This window comes from Brienomyrus brachyistius, chromosome 20 (genome assembly GCF_023856365.1).
Source record: "Brienomyrus brachyistius isolate T26 chromosome 20, BBRACH_0.4, whole genome shotgun sequence".
Classification (NCBI taxonomy): domain Eukaryota; kingdom Metazoa; phylum Chordata; class Actinopteri; order Osteoglossiformes; family Mormyridae; genus Brienomyrus; species Brienomyrus brachyistius.
Genome location: NC_064552.1, coordinates 5,231,097 through 5,245,108, shown reverse-complemented (window position 1 = coordinate 5,245,108; position 14,012 = coordinate 5,231,097). Strand labels below are relative to the sequence as shown.

The window sequence follows — 14,012 nt, the reverse complement described above, 5'->3', positions numbered from 1 at the left end:
GGCAGAGGACAAAACAACACAAATTGCTAAATTGTTACTGACACCAAACATCAGTAAGAATACAATATTAGAAAGCTTTATTTAACAGGTGGTAAAATTGGGATATATCGTTAATGATACAGCTGTTCCTTTGGCAAAGCACTATAACAAAATTCTGGGCGAAATCCTTCAGTTCCCTGCCCATCCATCACAGGAACCAAGTTCCCGCTAATAATCGCTATTAGCTATTGTTGTGTAGAACACATCAGACAAGCAGACCTCCTTTGTTTGCTGTAATGTTGGACTAGCGGAGGTTATATTTGTTCATTCCACTCCCAGCTCCCCCCGCCTACGAACCCCCTACCCAACCCCCCCTAACCCACACCTCTTGGGCCCCGAACACAAACACCGGGAGCCTGGCCTTAGCCAGTGCTGTTGACTTCATGCTAATAAGTTAATACAAATTTTCATTTCTAAGGCTTGCGAGTGACATTTGCTTTTCTTAATTGCAGGCAGCGCATTTGAAAAGGATCAACTCTCTAAAGACAGACATGTCTCCTCAAAGGGGGTGACCTTCATCAGCCCTGCCAATTATAGCAAATAATTCACCAAAAATTACAGTAAACAAATTTACTTTGTGTAGGTGAGAGGAAATGTGTGTTTGGGGGAGGGGTCTGTTTGAGGGGGGGTTGTTGGGGCACAGTGGGGGGAGTGGCTGACAGCTGGGGCAAGAGCCTGCTGCAGGTTGCCTCGGAATTTACACCACCTTCCTCGGAAGCGGCGCCCCCCATAGGGTAAGTCCTCTGGTGACTAGAGCCGTCTCCCTTCTGCCTGAAATTTGCATACATCTCCATGCGTACGTGGGTGGGGGGGGGGGGGGGAGAGACATGTGTTCAACGAGGAACCGTGGCCAACCGAATTACGCGGCCAGGGGGGCTGGTGTTGTGACGTACGTGCACAGTGCTCCTGAGCAGCTGATGGAAAAGGGATGGGGAGACAGAGAGGACCGGCGGGGGAAAACCCTTCAGGAGTCGGCTTGCCCCGTTTTGGGGGGAGGAGTGGGAAACAAATCATGTGGCTCTTTCTGTTTAGATAAACATGCTGAGATGTATAGAGGGTCTATGACGCGGAAACGAAACACATAGTGTTAGCTTACGACAAATATGCAAATTTAACGATAATTTTAACGATAAATTGACTTGGGTCACCGCTCTTGGTCCTCGAATTAGAATCGCACACTTTATCTGACCCACTAATTTATTTATTTATTTTTTAAAGATTCAGAGCCCATTACTATGCTGGAGATCTGGTCCATCTAGGTGCCGTCCGTCACGGTGTGGCAAATCCGCGGCTTTGTCTGGCCAACCTTTTGTGCTGCGGATGGACGTCGCACAAGCAGCCGGGGGATGCCGGCGGACTTTTAAACACCCTTCGGCCCCCCAACCTCTGCTACAGGGCCACCCCTGTGTATTATTTACATCGCCAGAGCGCAGTCGCACGCAATAACCAGCGCTGGGCGCTAGTGGCCCTCCCGTCCGCCGACAACGGCACGGCACTCAAACAGGTCTCATCTTGCCTGGCTGAAGACTCCTTTGTTCTGCCTGCTAAAATGTCTTGTAATTGTGCTCGGGGACGGCCAGATGGCTGCCGATGCTTCAGCTGACGGGATTATACCTTCTACCTCTCCTAGAGCCATCTGTTCCCTTTAACTGGCTAAACCCCTGCAGCCTGCATTCAGTTGTCTTTATTGCATGAACCTAACAGCATTACAGACACTTGGCATGCAAATGGGCCCAGCGCTGTGGGCGCCTCCACACAGGGCCGCATAGCGGCGAGTGCTCACGCACGGGGTGAGGCTGGGGTCGTCCGTGAAACGTGTGTGTGTGTGTGTGTGTGTGTGTGTGTGTGTGTGTGTGTGTGGTTATCTCTCATACCGATTGCGTGTCTCTGTGTGTTTTATTTACAGGCAGTTAGCCGTGCCTGTGCGTATAAGCGTTGCCGGCTGCGTGTGTAAGCGCTTCATGAGTGTCTCGTTACACACGTGCGATTGCGTGCCTGGTTTGCGAGGACACGTCTCGCCACTTCCGTGCTCGCGGGCCCCTGCCCCTGTATCCGTGCGTCCCTGTGCTTGTCCACCCGCGGTTGGGTTTGCAGGACATACGGACATAATAAACCGCAAAGGGCTACCAGCTACCGTGTCATCGTTCAGGGTCACCCCTGTGACTACCAGCTGACGCTAACTGAAAACGGCTTTGAAGTGAACGACCGGGAGAAGCTTGCAGGAAGGTAAAAGAGACAGACACGGTCCTCACATGTGTATCGTCTCATGGGGAGAGGGTTTGGGGAGGGGGGGGCAAAGAATGTGTTGCTAATCTAAAGCATACTATCTCTGCACCTAGGGTCAGGCCTTCATGGTGAACATGGATGGGATTAACATCTATTACTGTAAATCCTGCTCATGAGGGGGGGGGGGAATCCTGTCTAAAAGCTTCTCCCTTTAGAGTGTATGAATTTTTTTTATATTTGCTTCCATTGTTCCACTACTGTATTTCTTAAAAATAAAAAAATGAACCAGTGGTAAGAGTGTTAATCACACTGTAATGACGTTAACAAGATGCTGGGGAGGTGAGCATGCATGCGGGTGTTTGTAGAAGATGCAGCCGCGTATGAGACCTAAATGTAAATCTGGAAGGTGCATAAGCCTGACGCCCACCTGATATAATTTGCCCGTAAATCCTTCTTGCTTATTCTACCCAACCCGGGTACAATGGAGACCTTCAACGTGGGGACCTCATGAAGCGATCTCCAGGCAAAATGTGACTGATTTGCCGATAAAACACGGTTGCGGCTGGGTGTCTGTGCTTTGGAAGATGCGGTGATCCTATGACGGGTGGGATTTTTCATTGGGGGGGGATGCTTGGTGTTGAAGAGAGTGGGGTGTTTGGAGAGGTAGGGGGGGTGGGGGGCAAGGACCTCTGTGTGGAACACTCCCAAAACTCCCAAGAGGCTGCAGACATGAGGAGAGGGAAGCCTGACCTGCCCTAATTGCTCTCCTCATTAAAGCCCGTTGCTAAGCTCGACACACCTACCGTCTAGCCACCCCCGGCGCGGCAGTGGGGGTAAACAATACGTCACGCGACATAATGATTTAAATGCTCCGAGCAACCTTTAATTATCATATTTTTGTTCAGCAGTGTAATCATTAATAAGTGGAGGGGGCAGAAAAAAACAAATACATTTGCTTCCCCTCGTACTAAAAAACCATCATTTGTCTTTGTGTTAATTTTCTTTTTTTTCCGGGGTGACGCTGCACCTTAGTCCTTCCACGGTCGTGCCGTAATTAATCCCTAACAGCCGCAGGACGAGGGGATTTGGGTTGTTGTTTTAAACATAATCGGTGTTCAAACCCTGTTCTGCCTGTCACATTACGGCATAGATAACTAATTCAGCCTGGCAAACTCTATTTTTCCATAACCTTTAAACTGAAAGCAATCCAGAAGCTGAGGAAGGCAAATGTTAGGGGAGGGGGCGGGATTTTACATTTGAATTTCCCAGAGTCCTCGCATCCCATTAAAATTTCTTGTGTCTCTTCTATGAAGCATTTTCCCATTATTTTTAAGATCAGGCAATCGGTCAATCATATGGAGTCGGTTGGAGGTGCTGTTTTTCCCATAGAATCAACCCCCCCCCCGCACACTTTCCTATGAGTAGAGGGACCCAGCAACAGGAAACTGACCTCCGGCACATATTTTTGAAGTTAGATCATGTTTTTTATTCGTGTTTTCCTTTAGCTTCCATGAATATATCAGACAGCGAGCATCACACAGATAATATTTATATATATATATATATATATATATATATATATATATATATATATATATATATATATATATATAAAAGTTTAGTCGATTTTTTTTTTTTTTTTTTATTCCTGCAAACTCCAGGTGTGTCTTTCCAAATTTTTTTTAAATGGCAAGTAACGATAACATCGGCAACAATATCAGCGGCATGAGGAATGAAGAAGCGGACAGCAACTGAAAGCTGAAGACGTAGGAGGAGCGAGCGAACTACAATGAAAGACGAGAGAAAAGGGAAGTGATGGCGATCGAAGTCGAAGGAGGAAGCAAACGGGTGAGGGGGGGTCACTAGAGTGACTGGCGACTAGAGAGGAAAAGAGGAAGACCACCTACGGAGGAGGTGTGGGAGAAGCGAAGGGAAAGGGAGGGAAAGAGCATCAACGGAAGAGGAGGGGAGAAGTTTTGCAAATTAAAGGAGATGTAAAATGTGCCTACCATTCTCCAGATAAGGAGGAGCCGTACCTTCTGAGGGGTCAAGGCGACGAGCCCTTCTCCCGTGCTTGGAGTTGTTGTGTACGAACATGTTGTCCGAGACAGCCAGGACATGGCCGTCCACATTGACTGTTGTCGAGACAACAACCTGCAAGGGAGAGAAGACAGGGAGCCCGTCAGCCCGCGCTTTTTCGGCGGGAAACGTTGGGGCGCCGACAGCAGCTTGTGGAAAGACAGCAGCCCCCCAAACCCCAAGACGGCAGCCTGTTCCAAACGCATCTCGTGAGCGTGAGGGAACCTGAGTTGTCCGGCCACCGTGGGTCAGACTCGGTACGGTTCTGCCTCTCCGCTCCGGCCTGGCTGCCCCCTCCTGGTTTTCGTCCGATTCTGAGAACTGTCTGATCGTTTTACGCCGTCGGAGCAAACGACAAAACCCACAAACGGAATTCATAACTGGAGTATAAACCTGACCTCCCCTCCACACAGATGTTTATTTTCCAGCATGGAAAACGTGTTTCGTCTCTTTCGTTTTTTCTGACCTAAGCCTGTCTGAGTGAATGTGCCCATATGTTTCACGTTATTAAAACAATGTATTATTTTAAACTCAAGGAGCCTATTATTGCACCTTGAGTAGTGCGGGAAAATGGCGTTCGGAATCGATGGTGTTTTCTCAGCTTTAAAGACCAAAACAGAGTCAGTCACTGAAACAGAGAGCTGGGCTGGGGGGAGGGAAGCCAGTCTGAAAGCAAATGAAATTCATTTTATAAAAGCAAAATAAAACAAACATTCCAATGTCTTAACTTCCTCTGTTGTCATAGTGAACCATGGTCCAGTTGAAGAGTTTCTCTCGCAGTAGACACAATGTAAACTTTACGCCTTGAGTTCTCTCTCTCGTTCCTTCATTTTGATTTGTTGTCTAAACCCCTAAGCAACTAGCTATTCGGCTAGGCTTCCCCACTCGAACGATTATGACATTCAAAATGCTTAACCCCGCAACAATTACAGCCGACGGCAGCTCTAACGAACGAGCCTCATTAGATGGAGAGCGGCCCCCGCCGTTTGTGGAGTTTACGGCATTACGTTCGGGTTCCTCCCCGCTAACGGCCGCCGTATCCATCGATATGTCGATCGGCTGCGCCGTCTAATTAGGCTTCAGAAGCGGCATTGGAGAGGAGGCGGTCCGGCTTTTTCCGACAGAGCCGTGTGCCAGCGCACCCGCCCGTTTTCTATTTAGTAAACAATCCCCCTGGTCAATTTTGCAGCCGCATTAAATGTCTGATAATGAGGCTTTTGCATGTGAATGGAGGGCTACTTATGAATGGCGGAAGTGTTTTCAGGCCGGAGTGAAACGAAACTCCTCTCAGGTCGGTTTCGGTGCTGATCGAGCTCAGCGTGTCAATGGAATTCTGTAGTCTTTTTGTAGTTTTTTTTTTTTTTTTTTTGGACTGAAAGGGCTTCTTTCTTGAATCCAGGTTCAGAAGTGGGCCATAGAACGCAAGATGGATAGACACCCTGCCGAGTCCCGGAACGCTTTTGGGTGAGAGGCGGAAAACAGAGCGAGTAAAACAGACGCCCTCTGCAGCAGACCGGGCCCACATGGCGGCAGAACGGGCCACTCCAGCAACTCTACGATGGGAGATACGCCGGACACACAGAGGAAAGGTTCTCTGCTTGTCGTCCACCTCCTCTTGTTCATCTTGTTGTCGTTCATTGCTGGCATTTTAAAAAATATCTAAATCCAATACTGTGTCCATGCTGTGGTTGCAATGGCGAGATCGTTTGTGTTGTTGCTGTTGTTTGGAAACAAACGATTAAGTAGGTCCAGCCTCCAACTGCAAGAAGAAGCTATTTAAAAACAAACAAGACAGATAAAATATATAAAAGAACAGGGAAGGGCTGATCCTTGAGGACAGGGTTATGAGTGGGGGGGCTGCATGTTGGAGATTCAGCTGCAGATGAAGGCAGGGCGGGGGGGGGGGGCAAAAGCCGGCCTTGAGTATCAGTGGAACCTTGGTGGGGGGGGGGGGGGTGGAGCACAGGTGGCTGGGCATGGCGCCGAGGGCCCTGACACGACGTTAAGTCCAGTTAAACCTTTGGTGGATGGGGGTGAGGTGAGAAACGGCTGTATGGGGGGGAGGGGGCAGTCCGCTCCTCCCAGTGGCTGGTGTCTCCATCGTCAACCCTGGTCACTCGCCACTGACGGATGCTCCTTTCAGCCGTCAGAGAAACAAGGAGGACACTTCCACTCACTGCTGGGTTTGACCTCCTGGTCCCCCGGAGCATGGATCAATATCAGCAATGGCACTAGCTGGCTGGACGCGTGAAAAATGAACACCGGCCTCTGTTGTCCTCAAGGAGCTCTGTGTTTATATATATGTGTGTGTGGCATCGTCAATGCTGGGCACCTCGAAAACGACTGTGACCTGCTCCCTCTCTCCCTTCTCCTTCCCTCCCCAAGCCCCTCCTTGCTGGTTTGAGCCTGCACCCCATGCCCATATGTCCATGTCTGCAGGGTGGGGTCGGTTCGGTGAAGCGGGCCGGGTTCCCACGGACTGTGTTGGCGGGGGGGGTTCCCACGGACTGTGTTGTGGGGGGGGGGTTACCTGGAATCTGCGCATGTCTCGAGGGTTTCCTGCATTCTTCAAACAGTTCTGATTGCACTTGAGGAAGAACTTCAGGAAGAACCTGCGAGAAAGAGACAGGGAGAGAGAGAGGGAGAGAGAAAAGGACAAGGGCCTTGAGTCAAGGGGGTACTGATCCACACAGTCAGTCACCTGTTTTGTGGTAATTAGGGTCATTTTCCTCATTTCTTGTTCACCAGAATAGCACATTTCAGAAATATCCCTACACCCTGTCCTCAGACATCTCTTAACGTGTCCTGTACTTGTCCAAGATGCCTCCCGTCCGTCCACGAAAGTCGCCCCTAACTTGCCGAATGGTGGATTCTCCCTGGCTGTTAAAGACGATGGTAAGACGATGGTAACCCTCACCCCCCCAGAGTCCCATCACCTGCAGCGAGACTCGCGACACCCAGGGACACCCCATCTGCCGTCGGCGCAAAGGAAGTCACTTGATATTCCTCCCGCCTTCTTCTCCCAGCAGCCTCTCCGCAATTAAGGCTAACGTGTTCAATAGTGGGGTAAATTAGGCACACCTGTGGCCAGAATGCTCTGGAAGAGTCACTGGCAAGAGGACCTAACAAGGTGAGAGCATGTCGCAAAGTTATCGTTCTGTCAACCAATTAGGCCGTCCGTGTCTGGGACGTCGAGAGCCGGGCAATTACGCCGCAAATTACAAGCCGGCTAATCTTCTGAACAAATGTCAGGTCTGGGAGATCGGAGAGAGGCCGTGTCCCAGGCGTGGTGCCGGTTGTTTGCGAGGCTCCATCATTCACATATCGGGGTCCTACGCCGGCCTGCCCTACGTGTGCCCGAATGAAAAAGGCACGTATTTTTAAAACTGCAGTAAATCTGCTGTTTAAAACATAGCCCTGTCGCAAAGATAAGGTAAACACAGAGGTGAATGGGGTCACAATGTAAGGAATTAATATCACCTTAACGTACACCTATAATATACATTTTACAGTGCACCCTACAACACCCATAGCTGACAATACTAAATATATACCTCACTCATAATTTAAATATTCAGCTCGCAATTCATCTCTATATTTTATGAACATGCATGTACTTGTCTGTGAAAATATTCATTTAGAAGAAGGTCCTACTGCATATTGCCATTATATAATGACTCTGACTGTTCTAGCCCTGAGATCACGTTTGCTTAATTTAACAGATGTATTCTCCGTTGGCACATATGACGGCACAGCAAACGGGAAAATTTTTTATTTTATTATTTCTTATCTGGAAGCCCCCCCTCAGGTCTCCAAAGGGACCCCGGGCAGGCAGCCATTAATCAAAATGTGAAATGGCAGCCGCTAACCTAGAGCACCCGCACAGCTCTGCCGGTCATTTATACGCCGCGCACAGGGGGCCGTGCGGACCCCCCCCGCAACCGCCCCCCCTACCCGGCCGGGCCCATGGCTCTGGAGAGAAGGGTCCAGGCCCGAAAAAGGACTATTTTCTTTGCATGTCAGAAAATCTTTAGCTTGTGCATCAATAAAGTCAGTTTTATAGTTCTGGATGTAGATCTGGTGCAGGGCTGGGGGTGGTGGAAGAAGGGGTCAGATACAGGTGAAGGGGGGGGGGGGGGCGATAAAACTCCCGGCCTGTCATTAGCACTTTATGCTTAATTGTGTACAGTATGTTGTTTGGTTCCGTCCGCTGGCCTGTTATCAAAATGACCATTATGTCCACTAATTCTCTGACCCTGTTCTTATTTCCCAAGAGTCATAATCTTTCACAGTAGGTACCGGAGTAAATCAAGCCTGAAATATGGCCTTTATTTACTCACGTCTCTCTCGCCGGCTGTGGAGCAGAGGGTCTGTCCCCCTGAAGCTCGCTCTCTCGCTCTCTCGCTCACACACACACGCACACGCGCTAACAATGGGCTAACAGAATTCTGCGGGGGGGGGGGTCCAGCGTATTTCTTACTGGCACTCAGAAGTCAATTAGCATCTAGACCTTAATGGCGATCGGGGCATTTTTACCTTTAGTTCTGTATGTTTTTCTTTTCGAGTGTTTTGTCCAAACTCTAATCTTTTCACTGATGGCCCCCCTCGCGTTCGTGCGCGGACAAAGGGAGCCGCACGCGGGCGATGAAAGAAAGGAAGGACCCTCTAATTTAAAGTCGATTCACTGTTTAGTTCATTTATATTTACATTTATGAGGCTGATGAACCAAAGCCTCGCTGCTATCTGATGAAAATAATTTTAATTGTACTTCCAGGCACCAGTGTAATATCCATTACATTAGGAGCTGTTTAAATTCTACTTGGGTATTGTGTAAATTGGTCCTTTGTGAGTCGCGAAGCAATTATGACCCGAAGGCCGGCTGCTTCTCCCCTCCTCCTCCCTTTCTGCCTTATTTAAATGGCTACGGAACTTTGCGGTGTTGTTCGGGATGATCAGAAACAAAGAACGGCGTTTAATTGTAATTTAATGGAATATCAAGGAGTCCGCGGCATTAGACGTCGGCGGAGGAGTGCAAGGGAGAAAAATTAACTGCAATTATGTTTGATTAAAGCTATCCTTCTCAATAATCAGCGCTTCTGACAGACCAGCGGGCTCTGGTGGTTTTCCGGAATGGCGAAAGGTGTTGAACAATATTAGGGCCAATAAAGGGGGATATTAGCATAGCTAATTACAGAGGTGCAGAATCAAGGGGGGGAAAGGGGGCCTCTGTGTATTGTAATGTGCAAAATAATTGGCCGAGGCAGTTATCAATTACAAGGGGAGTGAATCTGGTTTGTCAGGCAGAGGGGCTGAGAGCGAGTGTCTAATTCGCTGTGTCGCCTTGCTCCCAATGTCCCCCCGGCAACATGGGGGAACTTATCAGCCTTCATCGCCCCGCCTGTGACTCACCAGTCGACAAATCGGCGAAGAAATTACCCCGCCGACCGACGGGCGGGTAATTAATACGGGCCGCCCTTCGCCGCACAAGCCTTAGCCAGCCGCCGCTGTCGCTAATCGCGTAATAATGATTTCCTCCCCTCCGGTTGCATTAAAAAAAAGGGCTTCCTTTTTAGAGGGGGCCCATAGACGAGCTCCACGGTCCCTGGGTGACAGAGGAAGGAGGGGGGCACTTTGGGGTCAGGTGGGGGTCTCTTTTCCAGAGTCTCGAGCTGGTATCAGAGGGTCCTTCGTCCATAGGGAGGACAGAGAACAATGAACCGGGTGACAGCACAGAGAGAGCTGCCCAGAGACAGTGGCCGTCATAATTGGTGCTACAGCGCCCCCTATGGATCTTGACCTCCTCACCCCCCCCCCTCTTTTTTTACCTCATTTAATGCAGAGGCGTGAATGTCCCAGTACGTCCCTATTATTCTAAACACCAGGCCAGGCCCTGAGGTTGGCGTGAACGCGCAGTGACCTCGTGGTAATAAGTCGTGACGTCCTGCGCCGTTACGGACGGGCCGGCGCGTCTGATTCGCTGCGGCAAACTCGTCCCATCGCGCTGAAGGATATTGAGATGGGACCTTTTGCTGACTTTGTCGGAGAGGCAAGTCTTTAGGACCAGGAAGCATTAAAAAAAAAAAAAAAAGTTTTAAAATGTGGAACGGTCCATTTCTGCAGTGGAGCGTTCCAACTTTCAGCCTGGGGGGAGGGGGGTGGTTATTCAGTGTTGTTGTCTGAATTTGCACAAAACCGGAAGGGTGGGATGTGCAGATGCTGCGATAAGAATAGAGGTCGGAGGGGGGGAGGCGAGGCAGGTAAAAATCCAGCGTGAAGAGAAGAGAACCGGCCCATACCAGCACGGCACTAATTACCGGCACTGGGAGCCCTGGTCACAGCTGTGCCGCTCTGGAGTCAAGCCATCAGTCGCTGTGATTATTGATTACCCAGCAGCCCCAGCCGATCGGGTCCCTCCGCCTGCTAGACAATGTGCTTCTCTCAGAAAACCTGTAATGAGCATTTCCTACACATGGCTACATTTTGCTGACATCGGATCTCTGCGCTGAGATAGTACACAGGTCAATACATATCGGATTCCCAAAATGCTGGGGTCCAAATGTCAGCTTTCCGCCTTTGTCGCCGCACTGCCCCACGTACAGGGGCTCGCTATCGCCTCCTTAAGGGACGGCCTTGGATGGTGGTTAAAAAGGGAAAAAAAAAACAGCTCTCCATTAGACTGATTTATTCTTCAAATATGGCATGACAAATTGCTTTAACACCGGGCTTATTAAATTCTTGTACGTTTTATGTTGTGGAACTCTCAGGTGGGCTCATGACATCACGGCGGAGGGGCCCTCGGACGGGGGCAGCCAGTTTTACAGCAGGAACCAGATGGCCCTTTGTCAAGCGTCGTTCTCCCTGTTTCACTCTCACACGGGGGCAACCTCCCACACACACACACACACACACTTTGTGGGGACTCTCCATTCATCCCAACATGGCAGCCTTAACTTCTAACCTGCCTGACCTTAACCAGAAGTATCAAAACAAAATACGCGACTTTTGGCATTTGTAATTTGTTGATCGCATTCACAGCTCATTGTGGGGACCTGAAGAATGGTCCCCACAACGTTCAAATCACATTGTGCAATATCTCTGGTCCCCACAATGTAATATAAACATAATCCACACACAAACACGTGTAAAATGGAACATCCGTGGATTGCACCTGACAGTGAGGTCAGCGCCATGTGGCTCGTGAACCCAGCCCGGGGGCCGCGGCCCGGCGTTCCGGCACCTTCCGCAGTAGTTACCCGTACTGCATTAACAATATTTGCCCTACAATCATCGAGGGACTGACTTCTCAGATTCTATCGCCTGCTTTATCTCCTGACAAATACCTCGCTATCGGACATTATTAGCTTTCGAAATTTAACCCCTCCCAATCTGAAGCCTCTGCAGATCTTTCCATTCCACTGAAGCTCCTTATCTCGCAATTTTTGTATTATTTTTTTCACTGCTCCTTGCCATTTTTCCGCATTGGCTGTCAAGGGCCGCTTACAGATGCCGCGATACCTGACACTGGCCGTCGTTCCTATTAACGGCGAAGCAGGAAGATCCAATATGACTGAACAAAGAAGGAACTGGCCTGTGAAGTCCCCCGCGCCTCACCCTCACACAGAAGCTCGCCCGTCTAAGGGCCTCAGACGACTTTTCCGTAACCTGCAGATAAACACGTTTATTCTGGTGTTTGGAAAGCGTCGCTTTAAATCAGAGCCGTAAACATTTATTTAAAACATTGTAAATTAAGAAAAAATGCCTCTGGAAAGAGACAAACGTATATCGGGGGGGGTCCTGTGGTCCATATTTCAGTTCGAAAGCTAAACGCTAAAAACACAAGAGCACAGCAGACGGCGGGGGCCGAAGCGGTGGAGGGGTCGACTTACACCTTGCTTTTCATAGACCCTCTGTCGCTCCCCCTTTCAGTCCCCTCCTTTTCTAACGGGCAACAGCGCATTGACATTCCCCCCCCCCCCCGTCAATCACTCTGCTTTTTTGTGTTTGGGTTTCGGGCCTCATTAAACCCACTTTATCTTCCCCTTGCTCTGTCGGTCCGGCTCCCGCATCCACAGCATCGTAACTCAGAGAAAGAAAACAGGAGGAAAGAGGAACTTGTTGCTGGATTTTCTATTTTTTTTTTTTTTTGGGGGGGGGTGGGGGGGGTGGCATCTTTTACAGGTGGTAGAGAGATTACGCCATGCCTCCGTTTACAGCCTGCAGAAACGCACCGTTCCTAAACGTAGCCTCCCGCCCCCAGCACTGTGGCCGCCCCCCCGTGCTCCATCCACCCGGGGGGACCCCCATTTCCTGGCCAGGCCGGCCGCAGCCCGGTGGCTCGCTGAGTGACAAAGCCCACATGGCAGCCGCCCCTTGTAACTCTCGCCTTGAAAGGCCTGTCTTTCATTTTTTTCCCCCCTCTGCCTCCTTCCCTCGTCTGAAAATCCCAGATGTTGCTGAATCGCTCCTCTCTCTCACTAGACTGCTTTAATTAGGAAAGGTCATCTTTTTTTTCTTTTTTTTTTAATGATTAATTATAAGAAAAATCAGATTTTCAGCCAGATCAGAGACAGGGCTCAGAACGCATGAAGTCAGGCTGCTCCTTCAAACCAGCCTGGTTTCCTCCCAGATCCTGATTAAAAACGTATTAAAATATTATAAATGATTAATGTGAGCAGGGCTCTGAGTGGCAATTATTAGTTCTAATGCAGGTAATGCAGACTAATGGGGGAAGGGGGGCACATGTGTTTGGGGGGGGCTTTAACTTTATTATTCCTACACGTCAACAAACACAAGAGGGATGTGCCCACAGACTCGGGGGTGGGGGGGGGGGTGTTGGGGTTGCGTGGGGGGGGGGGCTAAGGATGCAGGGTCATAAATCCTCTCCTCGGCTCTGGCTCCGCTTTCACCCCAAGGTTCTGGGAGCATCATTTTTTAGAGCAGCGGATACTAGTGCGTTAACGTCCACGTGTGAAAATAAAACTTTAATGCCAGGACTGGCCAGGAGAGTAACAGCTAAGGGATTCGCACTACGAACACGGCGGGGGGGGGGGGGGGGGGGGCGGTGAATTAGGGGGTAACAGCCAGGCTTGGGCTGGATTTTTCAGGAGTGTTATGTAAGAATGCAGACTTAATGCGGCTCCTTAACAACAGGACTTAAGTTTTTTTTTTTTCCCCGGAAACTTCTTACCGTAGAGCTGAATGTTTCCCCAGGAGTGATTCCGGTTAAGCTACCTGGGCAGAGGGAGTGGCCCCCGCCTGTCCTTAACCCCCCTTGGCTGTCTGAGTGAAGGTTACGGCCAGCCACACCGACGCGCTGTCCACCGGGCCCATATATCCTCATTCGCCCATATTTCCTCATTCCCATATTTCCTCATTCCCATATTTCCTCATTCCGCTGCGTATGTGCATCAGTGAAACATTATGGGGAGACACCGGTCCGCCACATTCGCCGAGCCTCACGTCCGTAAGTTATGCATTTAAGTACATAATTTAATCGTCTCCCGAGATTCATAAAACCGTCGGCGTAACCTGGACACGCCGTGCAGGCTGCGGTTCGAGACCATCTCTGCCTAATGATATATTAGGTCTTATTAGGTAAGGGGAGGCAGCTTCTGACCTTACGGCGAGGCTTTGGGCCTCTTCTGTGGTCGCGGGTTTTATTTCAGCCG

General features: G+C 49.8%; 1 protein-coding gene across 19 annotated transcripts in view; it reads right to left on the bottom strand.

Moving 5' to 3' along the window:
• Window positions 1-14,012, bottom strand: part of ebf3a (EBF transcription factor 3a) — a 71,523-nt gene that overhangs the window by 26,152 nt on the left and 31,359 nt on the right. For 11 of the 19 annotated variants that reach the window (XM_048987829.1, XM_048987841.1, XM_048987849.1 and 8 more), the window contains exons 7-8: window positions 6,875-6,956; window positions 4,275-4,419 (exon numbers count right to left, since the gene is read on the bottom strand). In XM_048987829.1, coding sequence (XP_048843786.1) covers window positions 4,275-4,419; window positions 6,875-6,956 — 227 coding nt within the window. The remainder of the gene's footprint in view (window positions 1-4,274; window positions 4,420-6,874; window positions 6,957-14,012) is intronic. The other 8 variants (XM_048987836.1, XM_048987838.1, XM_048987846.1 and 5 more) reach the window with 1 other exon arrangement.